This window comes from Amblyomma americanum, chromosome 6, assembly GCF_052857255.1.
Source record: "Amblyomma americanum isolate KBUSLIRL-KWMA chromosome 6, ASM5285725v1, whole genome shotgun sequence".
Classification (NCBI taxonomy): domain Eukaryota; kingdom Metazoa; phylum Arthropoda; class Arachnida; order Ixodida; family Ixodidae; genus Amblyomma; species Amblyomma americanum.
In genome coordinates this window covers 23,292,023-23,314,369 of record NC_135502.1, presented here as the reverse complement: position 1 = coordinate 23,314,369, position 22,347 = coordinate 23,292,023, and the positions used below count along the sequence as shown (strand labels likewise).

The following is a 22,347-nucleotide window of genomic DNA, read 5'->3' as shown; positions in this document are numbered from 1 at the left end:
GTATTTTTGTATTAAAAAAAAACTCCGGACGTTCATACCGACTACTTCTTATAAAAAAATGACAAGAAGAATTGTGCCCCACCCCGTCTTCAAGCTTGCCTACTTACACCATATGACTGCCGAAGCGACATTCTCAGCTGAGTCTGCTCCCATCCTCACGTGTGCTAGCTATGGTTAAGGCCAACCTGTGGACGTGCGTGCTCTTTGTTACGCAGCAACACGAGCGACAGAGACGCAACAACGCAGTCGTAACCTAGAGACTTGGGCGTCCGCCTTGGCTGCAAGAGGTGGGTGGTTCGAAACCCATCACCGGCAACCCACCGCCGGGCACCGGACACGGAGGAGAGACTGCAAACCCCACTGCGCCCTTTTGGGGCAAACCAAGTTTCGAAGACTCAGCCTGCAAAGGTGGTTCAGGTGGTTCAGGTTCAGTTGAGAGTTGAGAGGTTCAACGGAGTTTCGAGAGTTCGATGATGTTAAATAAGTTCGCTCTACGAGAGTTCAGCACATGAGAATGAGTCTTTGAAGAGAGTTCGGCACTACGCTAACAGAAAAAAGGGCCACAAGCAGGCGCTTAAAAAAAATGAAAATTGGTTTATGGGAAACGAAATGTCGCAGTATCTGTCTCACATATCGGCGGACACCTGAACCGCGTCGTAAGAGAAGGGATAAAGGAGAGACTGATAGAAGAGTGGACGAAAGGCGCCGTAGTGGAGGTCTCCGGAATAATTTCTACCACCTGGGGATTTTTAACGAGCACTGATATCGCACAGCACACGTGTTTGAACCCGGGTACTCCGGATCAGTAGCCGAGCGCCCTAACCTAGGCTTTTACCGCATGAGGCGGATTTAGGGGTGACAGCATCGCCTTTTGCTGCGAAGGAGGAGGACAAGGAAGAGAAGGACTTTAATGGAACAGGAGAAGTCTGCCTGAATGTCATTTCTGCTAATGCTGCAGTTTTTGCACATGGCTTTTGCGGCAACTGCCTCCCATCGTCGCATAATGCGCTAATGGCGAACGCATACTTTTCTTTTGCCTGTGGTACTCGAGTGGTGTCGTTAGGGAGTTGCTTGTTCTTGCGTTCTCGAGAGGCAGCCCTCGTCAGAGCTGGTGCCTTGCAAATGGGGCCGTTGCCGTTGTCCTTTAGAGGATTGCGCAGCGCTGCCTAAAGCCGTAAGCACCGGCGCGAAGCGCCTGCACAGGAGCCGGCAAGGGGGAGGTTGGGGGGGAGAAGTGGGGGGGGGGGGGGGGGAGGAGGTTGAATAAGCGCTTTCAGAGCAGCCTATAGCATTAACCGGTCCAGCGAGATGGGTTCAAAGCCCGACGTTTTCGTTTATCTTGTTTCATCTCTATAGTCACATTTCTTCATTCATCGACATAGTCTCTGCAGAGCGGAGCAAAGCGTGATTTCAGCTTCTCATAGACCCTGTAAGGAACATTTAAGTTAACTGAAAACGGTTGAAGATCGGAATAAATCGAAGTAATATCCTTACAATATACAGCGTGGCACCAAGTCCGGGATGAGATCTATGTAAAAAATTTTTGCTGCATGTAGTTTTGCTTGCGCTAAAAAGGAAAAAAAAAACCTATAACGCCATTTGGCAGAAACACTTCCTCAGATGCAGACCGCTCTAGATCGACCGCCTCATGTAGACGACTGGATATTTGGGCCGCACCACCCGATATTGCAGGACTTCCTTTGGGAATTCGATGTGTATGTATATGTGCAACTAATAATTTATGCCACAATACGCGCAGTTCCAATAAAAAAGCGAAACGTTTCAAGCGCCATGCTTATCACAAATACACTGACCAGTTATAGTAACCGCGTTGTGCTTTATAAAAAATCGAGAACTTAGAGTAGGGTAATCAGAAGAGAGGGAGAGAGAAATCTTATATTATGGGCAAAGGCTGGAGGGCGGCCCTCAGAGGGTGAAGCCCGTAGTCACAGGATCCGCCCGTTTCTCATAGCTATCTCTGTGGCTGGGGCGATCAGGTCACTATGTTCGTACAGGGCTATGCTACACAGGATCGCTTTCCAGTGCGGTGGAGTCGGATAGGGCATAGCGGCTACTGAGAGAGGATACGGGACATTGCCGTATGGAATGGTAGATGATTGGATGTGCATCACAGAAGGGCAATTTGCACTAAAGCGTCTGTGGTAAATGTGTGCCCAAGAGAAAGCTGGGGGAAGTGTTTGCCTAGATTTGACGCTAGGAGGCCGCCTTCTATTGACGGAGATTTTTCTGAGGTGGTAATTATATTCCGCGGGAGAGTCGGTAGTGTTAGGGTATGTGCGAATAGTTGAACGGGATGGGCTCCGCCGCCTTCGATTTGAGATGGACTTCCACTGATGTCCGGAAGATACGTTCTCGGGCTGTCACATGAACGCGCTAATTGCCAACGAAACATTCATGCCCAAAGTGTCTAGATGACGCGGTTTTTCAAAGTGTGATGGGAGCGATGTAAGATTCTGTGCGCGGCAGGGGAGATGCGTGCCTGTGCATAGTTGTGACAAGCAGTTTACGAGTCAGTGCTGATAATTGTTAATTGATCCAGCGGCCTTGTTTGTACTGCCAGGACTATAGCACATTCTTCCACTTCTTTGCATTTTCCATTGCGTATTGTGTATGTCGTTCCTACCATCGGCACCGGAGTTACATACACCTGCAGTGTGACCAAACAGGTTCTGCGCGCCGAAAGTCCCGAGCCTATTGCTAATCAAGCACAAGGCCAGACTCCTGTGCAAGTCCGGGACCTGCAAGCGCCTTGGCCATTGGTACTGAACCACTGCACACCCGCAATGAAGGAGGATGCGCAGAGCACCCATTGTCCTGGTCCTACTGCTGGCCGGGCACTAGACCAGGAACCGGTTCATGTCGAAGACAGTTGCAATGCTGAAGACTTTAGTAAAGAAAATGCTTGTGCTGCTTTCCAGCCTGCACACGCCAGTTGCACGAAATGCACTCCTGGCGCTGGATGTGTTCAGTTCAGTCCTTGCGGTTCTTCAGCACATGGCACAATGACTCCTCCACCCTCATAGTTCCGAGCAGTTTGGGTGTCTCACTGTCACCCACATTATCCACCATACCGGCAAGCAGCTTCGCTTCACGGTAGAGCATTTGCGCTGTTTGAGTGCCTTGTGTTTAACGAGGAAGGACGAACACTGTGGTGGTACTAAGGTCGCCGCGCTCGGCAGCTGTCAAGGTGTGCACGCCACAGCTGCCGTGGCCTGTAACTGTCTTTGCTTGTTGTGTTTGCTCTGGACCATATTTCTTTACTTTCTTTTTACTTTCATGCCCCTTTATTCCTCTCTCCTCGTGCAGGGTAGCCAATCGGAAAATCCTTCTGATTAACGTACTATACCAGTCTTTCCTCTACCACTGATTTATTTTATGGGCTTTAATAAGCTCATCGATTGTGTCGCGGATCCCTAATTGTAGCGTTGTGCTGGTTGCGGAGTACACGGATATGCCGGTGGCCATTTTCACGGCTGTGCGGTTGATAATATACAGTTGTTTGTATTCCATTTGCGTTAGCCGATGGTGGAGGGCATGGCATTTGAGACAGCTGATAAGGACGTAGATATTCTTGAGTGCAGACGTTTCTTTAAGACCATGGAGGCGGTTGGTAACTCTTCTCATAATTTGATTTATCTGTTTTGTCGTTTTATAAGCGCAATGGTGTATGTGACTCTTAGGTTCGATTGCATGTGTAGTCTAAGTAACCGGAGCGTGTGGACATTGTTAACGGGTTCTTCCTTGATATTAACCTGTATGCGTGGCGTAAGGTTGGTCCTCGTCCTGCAGTTTTCAGGATAAGCAATTCAGATTCTTGGATGGCGCATGCTAGGTCTCTAGCACGGGCATGGTTCCGCACTCTACAGTGCGTTTTCAATCGTTCCATCCGAGCTATGGCCCAAATAACGATATCGTTTGCGTGATGTGCGCTTAGAATTCCCGGGAGAGCATCTAGCAAGAGAGGAAAAATGACGCACGGCGATGTTGAACAGCGTGGGGAAGAGAACAGACCCTTGTGGTGTTTCCTTGCCTGGGAGCGGAAGTGGATCGGATCCAGGAGGAAGGCTCTTATGTAACTCTAGGTGATTTGGCTGCATTTGGTGGTCGCAAGTTTATTTAAAACAATGTCACGATTTACATTGGCAAAGACCCCTTCGAGATCTAAAGCGAGCATTGCCTTTTTTCTTCTTCGTGCTAGCTTTGTAATTTAGTTCTGTGATGTGAGGGACGTCCTGTGTCTCCAGATTTTGCCGGTATCCAAACACCGTGTGCGGGATCGCTCCCTGCGTCTCCAAGTGGCCTTGCAGTCTGGCCAGGATGACGTGCTCGAGCAGCTTCCCAACACAAGATGTTAGAGACCGGGGTCTCAAATGGGTTAATGCCGGCTACTTGCCGGTTGGTTTAGATATCAGGGCAATATTATCCCCGCATGCCGCCACACTTGTGGGGTTGTTCCCTGTAGCCAATCCTGAATAAAGAAGATCATTAGTTTCTGCAGTGATTTGTCGCCGAATTGTTCAGAAGGCGGAATTGGATCCGTCTACGGGACGAGATGGATTCAATCTCGTCCCGATGCAGCGCTCCGTTTTAATGTTGTGACGGGATATGAAAGAAGATTTCAATACCGGGCTCCACAGAGCACGGCATGTTTAAACAAAGTCATCGTCTAAGAAGTAGTTTGAAGCTGAAGTCTTTCTTGAACACAAAAAGGAGAAAAATAAAACTTAGCAAGGATTACCAGACTAGGCAGCTTCGGAAACTTCACATTGAGGTCGGTTATATCGGTGCTCTGCCTTTTCTTTTCAGTGCAGCAGGGCATATTTCTAAAGACAAAAATTAAGGATATAATTTTCAATCTGGTGCTGCTGAGAAGAAAAACAGTAATTCGTTGAAATGAGAACCTTAACATACCGTGCCATGCACATCTATCGTAGCAGCTCTTAAAAATTCTCCCGTCTCAACCACTGAATTCTTTGCGGTGAAAATGCGCAAGGAGCTTTCATGTTGCAGTAACTTTCGTCTCGTACTAAGTTTAACAACTATACTTACCCAGCTTTACTGCGCATGATGCAAGTCCGAAATCGTCTGTGTCCCTCTGAAACCAGGTGTTGGCGGCTTTCGGCCCCTCGATCATGGCAAAGGCGATTTCGGGCTTGCTTCATGCTCGGCCGAGCCAGGAATGTACCACTGTGAAACTACGAGGTAATTTAGTTTCCGTTGTATGCAAGCCCAGGGCGCAATTTTATGGCAAACGAGCCAATGCTTGAGGCGGGAATATTTTCAAGAGCCGCCTCCATAAAGGTGACTGTCAGGGTACAAGCTTTGGAATCCGTGTCAATTAAAAAGATAAAAGCATCAGTTCGAGCAACACTTCGTGTATTTCACATTCCCCATTGGCTAGTAATTTCGTAATGATAGATAGTTCACGTCCTGCTATCTTTAAAAGACGAGTCAAAAGAAATTTAGATAAAGACTACTTAAACTCGACCAGCGAAATAAGTTTGTTAAGAATAAATATTGCCAGGTTAATTTTAACTTTAAAGCGTGGATCTAGAGAGACAATGAATTGTGCTGGTATTTTTATTTCGGACTGCAGTATCGCCTCTAAAAACAATCGGTGAGCAGCGCTGATATCCGTGCGCTTTCTTTGAGTCAATCAGGCAACCAGTCCCTCCCATCATCATTTGGATAATTACGGTGTGATGATCATATTGACGACAAATAAGACTCTCTTCATTTGCCAACAGCAGTTTAAAAAGGAGCACCGCATTTGAGTTCAAGCATTCTGGAATGAATGGAAAGAGTGAAGTATCGTTGCATTTGCTCCGGGATGAGAAAGCGACAACAGTTAGTTGTTCCGCATATCCCTCCCCCTCGAAAGCAACCATTCTCAGGCCCTAAAAGTGCAGAATCCTTACTGACCACTACGCCTAAGCACAAGTTTTAGGCTACGGCTATGTATCATTTGGCAGAGAAAGGTGTTTACTCAGCTGTCGCTGCAAAGAAAATATACCGGGTGCTTCACCTAAGGTGTCCAATAGACTTTTTGATTTACAAGAGCGCGTTCTTCGCCTTATCATTTTCAGCGGTGTAGCTCATCAGAATACTTCTAAGACGCGCTAACCAGCCCGAGGCTGGTTAACCAATTTCAAACAAATAAACGTTTTATTATTATTAATCTTAGTCTCCTTATTTATTGAGAGGCGTGTAGCCTATTGCAATATCCATATCAGTTTCTGGAATTTCGAAAACGAAGTTACCTTGGGCGCTGTGGTCAAATTTTGCCTACATCGGGCTAAAATACATGCGCTTTCGAAAACCTTGCAGGCAAAGCAAGCCCTCTAGTGCGCGTGACTTGTCAAAATAGCCAAAGCTTAATGGGTCACAATGCCGAGGATAACTGCGTTTCAGAAATTCTATAATTATATGGATATTATTTATGGTGGGCTACAGGCCCCTCAAAATAAGGAGAATAACACTAAATGTCGGAAAGTTACTCAAGTGTTTAAGGGAATCCTCATGGTTGAGTAGATTAGAATTAAGGGAGTAATTACTCATTGGCATCCACCCAAGCGCAACCATACGGCTACAAAAGAAAGCTAGCTATACAACTTTCTCAAAAACTTCGCAGTTTCAGAAAAATTCTTCCTGGTCTGGGGTTCGAACCCGGGGACCACCGCTTCACTGGAGCAGTCGCTATACCAACTGAGCGAACCGGTACGGCAAGCTACGCCGGCTACGCTAATTGCTCAATAAAAGTAAACCATTCTTCTAGTTAGCACGCCTTTGCTGTATTCTGATGCGCTACACCACTGACAATGCTATGCCCAAATAAGTGTTCTTCTAACACAAAAGACTTAATTTTAAAAATTGCTGAACATCTTAGGTGAAATACCCGGAAGAGGGAGGCGCATGCAGATGTGCTGCGAACACAATCGGTGCGTCGCAGCCGCCACCTGTCGGCACACTGCGATTCGCAGGCTTGTCCTTTGCGTACGCGCCTCTTGATGGCGCCAACTATCCAGGCCCGTTTCGTACACACACTAGCGACTGTCATTCTGGCGCTGTTCGCTGCCAATGGCTTTTAAATGCAGAGATGAAAGGGACGATTGGCTTTATGGAAAGGAAATGGCGCAGTGACTGTCGGAGATCTCGGTGGACTCCTCAACCGCACCGTAAGACAAATGAGGAAGGTGGAAGTGAAAGAAGAAAGGTGCCGTAGTGGGAGGCTCCGGAATAATTTCAACAACCGAGTGGCCTTTAATCTGCACTGACATCACGCAGCACAGAGGCGCATTGGCGTTTCGCCTCCGCGTAGATTACAGCCATGACGTAAGGATGAGTATGGAATGTGCGAGCGTATGTCGTCATATGTCTTGAGCGGAAATCTGGGTTAGTTGGAGCTGCCTATAGATTCATAATGCCCAGCGCTCAAGAAAGCCATAATGGTTACTTACACACTAGTGACGGCAAAACTAGAGTCGGCACCACGCGTATGTGTTTTTTTTGTCTTGTGCCTTATCTTTATTACTAGGCGTTATACATACTAACGTCATCATATGAGCAGCTGCGAGACCAGTTGGGTGTTCGCAGAGCAGCTGGTGGGTACGGTCACCGACGGCGCGAGCTCGGTAGTTGTGCTGCAATCTTCCCCCCCTTCGTTCACATTTTACAAGAGTGTCGAACGTATGGCCCACGTGAATCAAGACCGCCTGGATCGCATTGAACACAGGGCACATGCTCTAAGCTTCTCGCAGGAAAGGCTCAATAACGGTGTTAAAGACCGGCATGACGTAACAATTGATTTACACACCATTACAGCTATCACCCACTGTGAAGGCGAGCGTCGGATTCAAATATGTAATATAGTTCTTCTGAAAATCATATGATTTATGATTTATGGGGGTTTAACGTCCCAAAGCGACTCAGGCTATGAGAGACGCCGTAGTGAAGGGCTCCGGAAATTTCGACCACCTACGGTTCTTTAACGTGCACTGACATCGCACAGTACACGGGCCTCTAGAATTTCGCCTCCATCGAAATTCGACCGCCGCGGCCGGGATCGAACGCGCGTCTTTCGGGCCAGCAGCCGAGCACCATAACCACTCGGCCACCGCGGCGGCTTTTCTGAAAATCATAGTATACTGAATTTTTGGATTTATTTGTTAATATGTGTTGAGGCTTTGGGCGTTAAACTGTAAGCGGTCTGCACATGTGAGGAAGAAAGCATGCGCAACATTTGCTTTTATGGCCGCTCTTATACTCTTGCTGCCGCTTTATTAGCAGCACTTTAATACAATAGATTACAAAAAAAAAACGCATCAGACGAAGTGGACGGCAAAAATGCTAAAAACAGCATGTAGAGAAGGATTTTTAAACTTAAACCTCTGCACCGATGTTCACAGATGTTACATGTGACGCTGCAGTGCGGGAGAAACTTCTAATGCGGAGTACTCGGTAGCCGTTATAGACAGGAGCTGTAGTAACTGCACAGAGGCTTGTGTGAGACTGGCAAGCACTGGCTTCGTAACATTGACTATTTGCATGCTGCATTGCTGCGTTAAGGGATACATTTCTACTGCTGCTAATATTCCTGGCGCATTAAGATTCACCAGAACTTTTCTTTGTCCTTAGCGAAAAAAGTAGCTTTAAAGCGGCCGTTCCGCTCCAGTCAGCCTTACTTAACGAAACAAGGAAATAAACTAAATAGACGTCGTGCTATTCGCAATGGTATCACGCTCTTTAAAACTGTATTGGCGCCAAACCGCGCGCTTTTCATGGCACTGTCGTTCAGGAAAAATTTGTCAGAATAGGTCCATATTATTCGCGGTGTGCCTCGACATTACCAGTGAAAATAGAAAATTTAATATTCAAAATTCAGATGGTTTTATTTGCTCTGGAGTGAGAATAGAGGAAAGGATCTAAGTTCTTAATGAAGTTTGAGTCATATACGTGTAATTATGCATGAATACACGTACAGCTGATGCGATTTACTGATGCAAGGTGAGGCAAAATATGCAGCCATGCTACCTTCGCCAGGGCGTTCACAAAAAAATAGTCCATTGGAGCTGAACGAAAGTACGCACATATAAACGCGGCAATGTTGCACGATATGGAAGAAGGCTTTTTAAGTGTTCTGTAGAAGGATATTATACGTCACGGCACAAAAAACTACGAGACAATAATAAACGAAACTGTCACAAGAAAGTTCGACATGCGGATTGTTGGATGCAGTCTGTTAAAACTCGCGTTGCTTAGGCTACCACATGAAGTACATCGCTTCATGACCGCGCTGCTCGCGAGTCGCAGCCTGTCGTTCAAGCGAGCGTAGGTGTAATTCGTTGCTGAATGAGTGATCTCGTAAGGGTCTCATGACGGCTGTGACGTCACACCACACCAGTCTTTAGCACCCGTTGTTTTACACTAGGTTTGATGCGAATAAGGCGCGAGTGAGAGGTTCTAATTGAGAGCGCACATTTGAAATAACGGAGCACGACATTGATAGGACGTAGATAGATGGCACGTAGATACGACATAGATCTGCAAAATGAAAAAAGAAAACAAAACAAAACAAGGAACGTTCGGAAAGATGCGGGATGTCGCCGTCATAGATCGGCCTCGATGGCCATAAGGGAGCGTGCCTCCGTCTCAGGAGCGGTGCACGCTACCGGGATTGCACCGAGTACCAGGAGGAGGCCCGGAACCAGGTTGTAAGTGTCCGAGGCCAGCGCTCTCAGCCAGTCGTCCTGGTGCACGAGCAGGAAGGCGAGCAGCCAGCGGCCCGCCCATGAGCTCGCTGCGCCGACGCAGCGCACGCGGGCCGGCAGCAGCTCCGTCGCGAGCACCGTGGGTGCGTGGCTCAGCCCGAGGCTGTGGCTTGCCAGCAGTAGGCAAACGGCGTAAACGGCGTTCCAGTCGGTAACTCTGGGCCGCGGCTCCGGTGTCCAGCCCCTGGCCATTCGGGGATGGCGGCAGAGAAAGTGCGTGAAGTGACGTGCTAGTGCTGTCGTTTTTAGTTTACCCAAGTGGTACGTACGGTGTGTAGGATTTTCTCGGGCCATATGATCAAGAGAGATAGTGGTCTGGTGCTCTGCTGCAATTCGTTTCATTTCTTTCCGTCCTTTGTGTACTAACTCGAATGTTGTCGCGGCCAGCCTGTTCATGCAGTAAGCGTAACTGGAACACCAACACACACACACAAAAAAACGTTCTGCACCCCGTCAGGAGCACAGGGACACTTGACGGAATTTCATTAAAATGGCATGTCGACCACATCCAGCCGCATAAAGCATGCGTGCAATCGCATTGCTGTGGCGCATACCTAATAGTTTCACATTATGTTTGTTTGGATGTAAACTAACCGAACGCTTAAGCAGCCACGGGACACTGCTTGAGTGGAGGCAGGAACCGAGGCCACTGGGAGGACGGCTCGTGCGGCTCAATGCGCCAGTGAGGCTTTGCGGCCACGGGGAATTCGCGCGCATGGCTTTTCTGCTACTTTACTCTAACTTGCCGCATTGAAGAAATCACATTCGAACAGTATGGTATTAGTTAAGGAGACGCCGGGGTGGCTTATTTGCTGTGGCGTTCGGATGCCGAGGCCTGGGATGTGGGTTCGAATCCTGGCCGCAGGGGGCGCATTTAGATGTAGGTGCAATTCAAAAACGCGTGAGTGCCGTGCGATTTAAAAGGACGTTAGGTATCCCTATGTAGAAGGAATTAAACCACAGCTCTCAAATAAGGCGTCTCTTTGTCCTTAGGATGAGAAGCTTGACGATCTTAGCTTTGATGAAAAGCTAGAACAAATTCTGCAAACACTCGCTCGTCCTGTCTACTTCTATGTCTGTGTCTTTGTTATATGCGCTAGTCTTTTAATTCATGAGCACATGAGCACGCTTGTTGATAATAAGCGCGATCAGCGAGCAGTACAAAAGGACGTTAAAGAAACTGGTACTGGATAAATTAGAAAGAAGGTACGGTTGAAGCGGCAACATCCCGCGTCTGTATAGACCTCGTATTTCCTTTAAATATGGTCCAGGTTGTCAACACGCCTACGCGAATATATGAGTCCAGAAAATGCATACTTGAGGCAGTCTTTTTGAGCCAGTCGGCAACACAATATAATTCATGCTGTAAAGTCCTGAGTGCTCTTTCAGACCACAAGTCTGTAGTCGTCCGGCTGTCCAAAAATACTAAAAAACCACATTCCGCGTTAGTCCCTGATTTTTGTAGGGTGTATGATGTAGGGATACTGGGTTGCCTAGAGCAAGGCTTCGACGGTGTCAGCAATTTTGTAACTCTTAAGTCTACGTCTGCAAATGAAGCTCGGGAATGGCTTAAAAAATTAATTCACGAGGGCATAAAACGCTTCATTCCCATACGCATCAAGAAAGCTAGAAAGAGAAACCCGGGAATATCGTGTAGTAACATTCACATGAATCGCCTGCTGAAACGCCTGAAAACAAAACGCACAAATCCAACCTCAAATGCAACAAACGAAAGGATTAAAAACCTTTCCGATGCATTCAGTAGAGAGATTTCGAGAGCGACCCTGCAGTTTACGAGTGAATCTTTGACAATATCTATATAAACATCCCCGGGAAAATTTTGGCGATAACTGTCAATGCAGAAATCCCCCATTCCGATCTTGAAAACCGCTACTAGCAGAGTTAGTGATACCACTGGAATGGCATGCCTTTTTAGCGACTATTTCGAGTCCTTATTTACCTGGGACAATAGTACAACACCACAACTAGATCAATCACCCAATATACAGTCTTTAGCGAACAAAAGGACGGAGTTCTTAACCTGCTTCTTAATCTCGACGCGAAAAAATCTGTAGGACCAGACGAAGTTTCTGATACCTTCCTTAAAGGGTACACAGAACGGTATTTTTACTATCTTGTAGATAAATTCGATACGTCCCTTCTATATTGTGACATTCCTGGCGACTGGAAATATGCAGAAGTAATTCCAATACATAAGGAAGGGCGGAAACATGATGTTGCAAACTACAGACCAATATCTGTGATGAGTACTTACTGCAAAAAATTTGAACACATCTCAACTAAACGCATTATGGAATTTGCTGTAGCTAAAGAGATTCTGGGAAGCCAGCACCATCGTTCCCTATGCAGATATTCCACTATTACCATATTAAGTGAAGTTGTACATGAGACTGCCAAATGTATTGACGAAAGAGGACAAATAGATATCTTTATCGATTTTGAGACAGCGTTTGACAGAATATCCCACCAAAAGCTACTGTTGAAACTCAACATTTTATTGAAGAATAATATGGTAATAAAATGGATTGAGGCATACCTAACGCATAGGCAGAAGTTTGTTTCTCTTGATAACGTTCCAGCTCAAATAAAACTACGATTAGGTGTCCCACAAGGGTCTCTGATAGGTCATTTGCTTTTTCTTTGTATGTCAGCGATATAAGCGTCGGCTCTTGGCCAGATAGAACAATTAAACATTACGTAGACGATACTACTATTTATTGTAATATACAATCTTGTGATGATCGGAACACACTGAGTGACCACCAGGACATAATTAGTGCCTGGTGCGAACGGTGGCAAATTGACATGAATACAGAAAAGACGGTTTGTATGCACAGCACGCTTAAAAAATGGCCCCTTGTTTTTACGCATAAAATTAACGATGACATTCTGAAAGATGCGGGAGAGTTTAGGTACTGGGGCTTGTGTCTCAGACATGATCTAAATTGGTCATCGCATGCAGACCAAGTTTATGACACGGCGATTGAAAGCTTTTGACGCTGGTGAAGAAGCTTTCCGACTCCACGCCAGATGTGAAGTTGACAACGTATAAAATGATAGTCCTACCATTACTTACTTGCGCAAGCCCTGTTTGTCAGCTATACACTGAAGATAATATTTTGAAATGTGAACTTGCGCAGAACAAAGTCCTTAGGTTTCTTTATAATGCTTAGTCTGGAATCCAGTCAGTTTCAGAACTTGGGAAAAAAGGCTGGACTAACGACTGTTAAGAAAATAGAACACAATAGAATTGTTTTCTTCTACCATATTTTGCGTGGCTATTACAAAGTAAGCCTCGGACGATACATTATAGCAGACAGTCCTACTTAGTCAAGGACAGAACACACCAAACATATCAAACCATTGACCTACAGGACAGATTCTTTTCGCTATTCTTTTATCGTGAGGACAACAGATAAACGGAACAAACTACCCTACGATGTCGTGATAAATTCTGAGGCTAAGAGATTGGACGCTGCATTGCGGGGAATATGCCATGAGGGCATAAATTTTTTTTTTGCATACCAGCATTGATTTAAGTCATCGTCTGGTATTCTGAGTGCGTTGCTTCTCGGTTTCTTTTCCTTTAAAATTTGTCAGTGGGACCTGGCCTTCGATAAAATTGTTTGTACTTTATTATTTTGTCAATGCGCATTTTCATTTCAGTATTCAAAAGAAGCTATTATTTGCGCACTTCCCAAACATTCGTTTATATGTCTACATCTGTTTCTCCCAACATTTTATCATAACATGTGCTGTCAGTTATGTGCAAGAATTGCCAATGTTGAAGAGTTATATATTTGTCTATCTTTGTTGTATTTCACCTGCATATAGTTTAGAAAATATGTGTGTTCACAAAAATACAACTCCTGCCTTGGCCTGTACCAGCAGTATTAAAAATTAAGCAAAAATACAGCTTTAAGACATTAAACTCCGTATATCAAATCATACCATACCATACCGTAGCATACCGTGCAATACCATACCATACCATACCATACCATACCATACCATACCATACCATACCGTACCATTCCATACCATACCATGCCATACATTACCATACTAGAGAAGGGGACCAACAGGAACACTCTTTTTCTACGATTTATCTTTGCGCTCACTTGTTTCCGAAAAACATTATGCGTCGACTGTCCCTAAGCGAAGTTATATTCACTGTGTAACTTGCAATAAGTACCTGAATACGAGATGTTCCACTGGGCTGAGGGCGAGCATGCAGGTGGCTGTAATGACTGCGGACAGGACCATCAGGTGGCGTCGTCCGGCCACCCTTGTCAGGATGACGAACATCCCAGACAGGGCGACGTGGCCGGCCATCATCAGGACGCTTACGGCGTCCCACGGCTCGGTGTCGGCTATCAGCGAACGCATCACCTGGTCCCCGCGAAGCAGCAGGAGCCGCGCGCAGGAAAGCTCGGGAAGCAACTGCAGCAGCATAGCTCGCGCTATGCACCTGCGATGAACGACGCCGACAGCTTCAAACTCTGATGGCCGCAGAGATGGTAATGTGCTCATGATATTGCATATAAGGTGTGTCTGCGGGAAACGTGGAATTCGTAAGGAACGTCAGATACAGAAAACGATATCGCAAAAGGATGCAGACACAAAGCTTCCGGGTGTCTTTTTTTCGCGCTGCATGAGGCAGGCGTACACAAGTAATTATGAAAAGAAGTGCTTCGGGTTGGGCTCGTTGGAATACCACAATTTCAAAGGCTGCGCTGCTTGCGCAAAGAGGGACGTGTTAAAGAGACAAAAGAGATGTTAAGCGCAATCTACCAACTGAGAATTTACTCCGGAAGGTTGGAACGAAAAAAAACGTACACGTTACTAAGGTCCGATGATAAACGAAAAAAAAAAAAACACATTAAACCGCAGGCACATACAGAGATGAAAGCAAGAACCGTACAAACTAACCGATCGAAGATTTCATTCCCCTCCGCCCCCCAACAGACGGCCACGCTTAGGCGACACTCATGTTAGTAGTGTATCAGATATTTCCTGCAGTAGATATTTCGCGCGCTGATACACGACTACCATGAGTATCGCCTAAACGTGGCCGTCTGTTGGGGGCGGAGGGAACGAAATTTTTGATCGGTTAGTTTGTGCGGTTCTTGCTATCATCGCTGCGTGTGTCTGTGGTTTAGTGTGTTTTTTTCTTCGTTTATCGTCGGACCTTAGTCACATGTATTTGTTTTCTTAGTTCCAACCTTCCGAAAGAAAACCTCAGTTGGTAGATTGCGCTTAAGGTCTCTGTCTCACTAACACGTCCCTGTTTCCCCAAGCAGGCTTTGAAATAATGATGAAAATGGGCTCAAAGCACCAGTGTGCCGTGCTAATCATTGCGAACAATTTTGTACGATCAGGTTCGGTCTCGGTCGGCGTCAGCGCTGAAGTGCGCTCCTTTGATACCACGGTCGAACGGCCAACCTTAACTACCACATTCTTGACGACGTCGGCGTCGCCTACAAGCACTAGTTGTTCATGTGGCAAACCGCTTTGTTTGCTGGCGTCCCAATAATTGAAACAAGTGCACCTTGATGTCACTGGATGCCGAGTGCCTCCTCGGACAACATTCAAAATCATATTAAAGTATGTTTCGCTCAACGCCTGCGACTAAAATTTGCTAGAAAGCATATCCTGACACCCATATACAAATAATATTGTTTGTTTGCCTTCGAAATACTGTGTCCGCGCCCCTTCAATCAGAACGCAAGTCTCAGGCGTTTCCGCTGCCAGCGTACAGACATAAAAAGTATCTTTTTTACACTACAGTTAAAGGCAATTTAAGACTAAACATAAAGCTTTCGACATGTTTTTACACTTTTCTTAAGATGGAAACCTCGCTTTGCCGCTGTGCCAATATCTTTAATGCAGCATAACTTCGAATGTTTTCTACAGGCGGTTTCTTTGCATCGAGCGAAAAGCTGGTAAGGATTAAGCAGTATACATCACGGGAAAGAAAGAGAGGGAAGGAAACGCTGAGATATTTACCTTGCGCACTTGACGCGCGTCATTTTGGCCTTAGACTTGGCGACGTCCTCGGCAGATCGCAGCCTGAACTCGATCGGGACGTCGACGCCGTACAGGCGAGACAGGACCACCAGTGCCTCGGAGCGCTTGCCACGCCGCATGAGCCATTGCGGGCTGTCGAGCACGTATCTCTGCAGGCACATGAGCGCCACGGGCGGCAGCATGCACAGGCCAGCTTGCATCTCCCACGGCACGTAGTGGCCCAGCACGAAAGCCAGCATCATGCCCGAGCTTCTAGCCACCTGGCATGAGACCGGAGGATGAAATCAAAAGGGAGCGACTAATCGGCTGCCACTTCAGATGTACGCAGGTAAACGTTGCTGAGTTGTTACTAAGGTACAGCCTTTGTGTAAACATGCAGCCTATGTGATTTATTTCCAATTCATCTATAAAAGCTCTTGACACTCAGGAGGAGTGAGGACCGAAATTCACCTCCCTTTCCGAACATTTCGAAACCTGACGATGCGCAGCGAGCTGCACTCGATGATGCCCGGAAGAAAACCCGGTGGGCTGTGCTTTTTTGACAAAGGCTGTACGAGTGCCTAGGACGTGTTGGCGAAGGCGAAGTTGCTATTGGGCCTGTACATGACTTAAGTTTAGATGCTCTGCATCTTCGGCTACGCCGAGCAAGGAACATTTCCTTGTCAGCCAGTTCCATCTTATTTGCCACTCTGTTTAATATGGTGAACATTTCCTAAATATCCTGCCTATAAACTCCACTTCATTTTCTCTTCACTTTCCGCCATTTGAAGTCGTCATTACGCAGTTACCGGAGGGGCACCTCAGGTGCAAGGAGCCGTAAAGCCAACAAACCGGCTCTGATGGCGCACACCTTGGGCAAGGAAAAGGACCATTGTAACTTTACTCTGACTTTACATTGTTTATGACAGCAGCTTACACAAAAGTACGCCAACAAGGCCGCAGATTGGACGACGCACGGGCGCTAAACATCTAAGATTTTATTCCACAGCCTTCGCATTCATATTATTGAGAGCGACAAAGATTCAGGAAGAGCAAAAAAATGAAAAGGAACAACCAGCCATACAAGTACTGCGCTCCTTCGCTACGCGCATGGACTCGAATGCCAAAGAAAAAAGAAAGCTAATTGTTAGACTATCACTGTGTGACGCGAGGGCCGCTGACAGCTGTTGAGGTATTTATATTTCACGGTATTTTAAGGTAGAGAATGTGATAGCGACTTCATAATGTATGGTTAGAGAGCGCTATTTTTAGGTTCCTGCACGTACTCATTCTTCGACTAGTGCTCCTCTTCAGTCCGCCGCTCTAGGTACCCGGCGCCACCGCCGCTGACCCTCCCATTGGACGGCGCGTTTCGCAGCAGCTGTCGCCGTTGGACCGAGCTACATTTCTCCGCTCTCTCCGCACTCTCCTTCCTCTTTTCTCGGTAATCACTCTTCAGAAGTTTTCTGCTTCAGGCGCTTCAATTTGCTCATCCCTTGCACTCGCCATACCCTCCTCCTTCGACGGTAATCCTCCTCCTCATTCCAAGGTAACTGTGCTCCAAATGGTGCCCGTGGCTACCTCCACCCAATTGCGCCTTCTTACCCTCTCGTCTGTCCCTCCTCGTTCCACGGTAATCACCTTCCTAGTTGTTCCCGTGGCAACCCCTCTCCGGTTGCACATTGCAGGTGGCGATTGGTTCGCTCTCTCGATACTCCCCTCCTTCATGATAAACACCCTCCAGGTGATTCCCATGGAAACCACATACCCACCAGTTACACCGACTGTTTCGGCTAATACTATTATTAGCCGAAACCTGTCGATGCGAGAACCAGGAAAGGGTGGTTGACACCTGTCGCTGTTAGAAAATCTCTTCAATAAGAATAGTCGAAATCGTCTTAAAGAAACCTTGAAAGCTCTCTTGCTTTGTTTACCTCCCTTGTGACACATCGTTGCATCACTATTTTTCTTGCAAAAAAATGACGACCGAATTAACGTGGTTAGCCCAAATGCGAATTAGGTGCTCTAGGGCTTCGGTTTGCACTTCGGTTACGGATTAAGTTTTCGAGGGCAAGCAGGCGTCAGACAAAGATCGGCGAAATTGGGATTAAGGTTCGCCTTAAGGGTATGACTCAATATAAATTAATGGGTTAATGTCCATATATGCGCAATTGGTTATTCTCTAGTTCACATTCATAGAACACTGAGAGTCCTCATACTACTTCTGGCGCAGTGGTGCAGCGGTTAACCGATGCGCCATTGCCCCGCGATGGCAGGTGCTGCCACCGGTGGGGATTGTGAGATACAGGTTGCTCTTCCCGAGCAAACTGCCGCGACAAATCATCAACTGTACTGCCGCTTGCCATGCTGGGCGATTTGCTCACAATCCGATGGGCAGGGTGTGATGATGCCAGAAGTTCACGTGACCTAGGTGGCCCACCTGCCAGCTGGGTGGTAGTGGGTTGACCTAGAGCAGGTTGCCAAGAATTCGGAGGGCACACAGAGGAGCCTCACAGACAATGACTAAGTGGCCATGTGGAAGCTCTAGAACTAAGTATCGTTGGTGCCTAGCGCACAAACTTTGGCTAATTAGGAACCGAAGTAATGGTCGAAAAGCTTTGGGACCTGCGTCTCATGTGCACGACTTGCAAAATCATTCCTTTGAACGGTTTTTGCAAAACTCATTGTTGACGGCGGAGCTCTTTTGCCTCCTGAGGCTTTCTTTTTCCTCTCAACCATTGCAGATATTGCGGGCAGGCTGGGCACAGAGGCATGATGGACGCAGAATTCGAAACATATGCCACTTCTGGCGTGTATTTAACAACCGCTGTGCATCTTTGTCCTGCCATTGTTAATCACTGCGTCTTCCTCTCAGGATGACACGCTGAGGAATAAATCGTTTTCGTTTCGAAAAAAAACATGCAGATGGTTGCCTTTCTTTTTCTATAACCGCACATATAATATTGTGCTGTGTATGCAGTTCGGTTAAGATTTCAATGGAATAACAAGACCATTACCGGGTATCCCTAAGGTACAAGTTGCAAACTACACCTCAAGGGACGGTGTATTTATAGTCATGCTGAAACTGGAGCAGCGTTAGTGAAATACCCGACTTTTAGCACTGCCCGACCGACCTCGACGATGCCCAGGAAGAAGGCGCGGCGATCGCTGGGGCAGATCTCGGCGACGTGGGCGCCCGCGCAGCTGGAGATGGCCCCCAGGAAGATGCCGGCCATGAAGCGTGCCACGAACAGAGCCGTCGTGTTGGACGAGAAGACCAGGCTGATCCAACTGCCCAGCAGTCCGAATGTGGACAGCAGCAGTGTCAGCCGGTTGCCCACAATGTCCAACAGGAAGCCTGGGAGCCGTCGCCGTCTGGAGTTTACTGTCGGGCAAGGGGCCCAAGGTGTCCTTTTCGATATATTGACAAAGCCAGATATCAAGCGCTACGGCAACTTACAAACCATTTCCGATCATGTGGTCTTTCTGGTTGCATTAGCTGTATATAAGCGAAACTGTCGAATCGTGTCTATCATAGCAGCAGAGGAGGTGTCATGTCAAAGGCCGACGCACTGGGAGTTTCAGTGGACCATTGGTGGGACGGTATTACACTGAGACTGTTAAATCAGCGTTCAAGGGCTCACTGCAGTTCGCGACAGAATGCTTGTGGACGCAGATGCCGAGGATGAATTCATTGAAAAAAAAGTAAAAAAAAAACACGAGGACATTCCGCTCTTCCTCAGGGAGACGTGGTGGTGATAGCTGTATTCTTACCTTTGAGTTCTATCCAAGGAGTATACCTTAAGTGCCTACCCTATGAGAGGCGTACGCTGGTCAAGCGATTAGACAAGGCATATTTTCGGAAGTGCCCACTTTCAACATCACTTGCAAAGTGATCTCATTAGATGTCAGGGAAACACGGAAGTTTCTGTTTGCGGTGTACTGTGCGGACGAAAAAGTTCCATATGCGGCTGTCAGTGAAAAACAATTAACAAGGGCTCGGAGGTGAAGCCAAAATCAGTGAGCTTTCAGTCGGAAATATAAATAGCACGTACACACAACACCTACGCGTATCGTACACAGCTCCCACACAACAGTAGCAATTCTTTCCGGCAGTGATTTATAACCGCCGTGTTCCATATGTATTGCTTACACCCAGTGCGCCGGGCTGAGCGTCTTATCTTTTGGTGCACTGCAACCGCTGAGAGTTACTGAAACCATGGAGTTGGACACGTTGGGGCCGCATGGATGAACAACACAGCTAAGGCGTTAGACTGTTCGGGTTCGTGTAAGGTATAGTAAAAACACATCTCAGGCCCAAGGCCAGCACTTGTGTTAGTCCTTTGTTCTAACCGTCGTTGAAGTCCCACTGTGCTTTCACTATGCAAAGAAGAACACACCGCAGGCATGGCTACAAGAGGGCGACAAGATATTTTTTACGTTGGCGTGTTTTGATTTGTGATAAGTTTAAGCACTATTTCGAGACCTGCGAACTGCCACTGACCAGCTCCGAGTGCACCGGGCGCTGCCACGAGCAGGACGAGGTCGATCAACCAGCGGCTCTCGCTGGGTCTGCCCTGGATGCTGTACCAGGGCTCGCGCTCGATGGAAGGCATGGCCGTGGACGCGTAGCCCAGTGTGGTGCCGGCGGCGCACGAGCCCAGGCAAGCGACCAACACGCAGGTCACGTGGTGTCCGCCCGTCGCCAGCTCGGTGCCAGTCTCGCCCGAGGCCGGCGTGCCTCCTCGCACCGACGGCTGCCAGTTGCGCAGCGCCTCGATTGCCTTCTGGCCGCGATGGTCGCTGGACATGTCGGCCGACTCGCGCCGCACGCGCGGCGACATGGTTGGCCTGGGTGGTCATAAAAGGGCGCGGTGGGTGCTGTAAACGCCTTCGGCCCACTGCGCGTGCATGAGGCGGAACGCTTGGGCCTTCTGAAGTAAACTTGTTTTTGAATGGTTAAATTGAACGCGCTTCAGGTTTATATGAACTGGGGGCTTTCGTCCCGGCAACATCACGTAGGTTGAAGAGATTCCCCTTGTTCTGAAATGCCCATAATTAGACGAAGGCAGAAAGATTGCAAAGGCAGCGCTAGCTTTCAGCAAAGCTTCGTTGACGGAATGGTGTTACATATTGAGGATGCTGTCATGTATACGCCGAATGAAGCTTTCGTGAGCCCTGGTGTTCGTCCTGTAATCTCCCTGCTTCACTCTCTTCAGTTTACATCGGTGTTCTTTTTACCTGAGGTATGAACCAACACGTTCGCCAATATGTATCATTCTGTACATAACAGAGTTCTCGAGTTCACTGTGGCAGTCCTGACGTTTCTAGCATGAGCAGAGTGAGAGTAGCTTGCCTTCAACGCCTACAAGGCTTGAGTATAGGGTCACAAAGCATGCCAAACAACCGTATGCCCTGTTCGGAAGCGCACTTAGGACGTCTGCTTTTTTTCCTATTAAGAGGGCACTTTGCGGATAGTTTAAGACCATTTGTCGTGGCGGCACGCTGCCAATGTCGCAGAATAGGCACAGATGATCAACCTTACATTTCCGGTTTTTTCTTGGAATCGAGAAAGCGGAGCCGTCGGAAGCGGTGCGAAGCCGGACCCGTTCCTGAAATCTTCTTCTTCTTCTACCGCGGCTCGTGGCACGTGTCTCGTGATTATTTTTCATGAGGCGAAGAAGCTGTTTCTGGCGGGCTAGAAAACTAACCGGTTTCCATAAAATGCCTATTGCCTATCTTAAAACGATCGAGGCTGCATGTTGAGGAAAGAGACGTCATTAGGGAAGACCCATTGCTTACACATTGCTTTCTACACCCAAATTACAACACGTAAACTACAAAGCATTCTGCGAGGGGACCCCCATTCTCTCTGACACCTCATAAATAAAGCGGTTTATTTTTCCTTCTCCTGTGCAACACCGCACATAACTTGTTTTTCTTCCTGTGTGCAACACAAGGCCTGCCAGCGCTGCGTGGTTCAGGGTCAGATTGCAATTGTAGGCCTTTTTTTTACATCGATTCACTCGTTTTAACTTCTTTAGTTTTGCCGTAACTTAATTTGTTTCGCATCATACCACATCATGTTGTGCATAGAACAGATCGTCAGTGGTCCATTTGGGCAACGAACGCATTTCAAAGCGGAGGGCGTGGCAGAGGGGTTGGAGGAATAGATTAGGAAGGAAGGGGCCAATTGCAGATCAGTGGGGAGGCCTTTGCCCTGCTGTGGAGGTCGCAAGGCTGATGCTGACACTCGAACGTATGATATCTTTCTTTCTTTTTGCTTTGTTATCTGATTTCCATGGCATCATGTACATTAGAGATACGTTCGTTTGTACTGCAAGCTCGCTTATATCCGCACGCGGCTCTATTCAGTTTGGCACTCTGGTGACTTTCGGCTTGCACAATCCTAGCCCCACCTTATAGTTTATGCCTACAGTTCAAAAATACAGATTATGCAAAAGAAGAAATCAACTTTTGCACGCAACATAATCATTTTGTAATTTTGCTTCTCCGCCTTGTACGTCTT

At 47.3% G+C, this 22,347-nt stretch overlaps 1 protein-coding gene across 1 annotated transcript; it reads right to left on the bottom strand.

Annotated features, from left to right (window-relative positions):
- Window positions 1-9,626: 9,626 nt before the first annotated feature.
- LOC144094494 (uncharacterized) lies at window positions 9,627-20,662 on the bottom strand. The gene is made up of 6 exons (XM_077628420.1): window positions 20,323-20,662; window positions 18,949-19,176; window positions 18,203-18,285; window positions 15,819-16,099; window positions 14,005-14,280; window positions 9,627-9,972 (listed from the first exon to the last, which is right to left on the bottom strand). The coding sequence occupies exons 1-6, from the start codon at window positions 20,660-20,662 to the stop codon at window positions 9,627-9,629; spliced, it is 1,554 nt and encodes a 517-aa protein (XP_077484546.1).
- Between the last annotated feature and the right edge of the window lie 1,685 nt (window positions 20,663-22,347).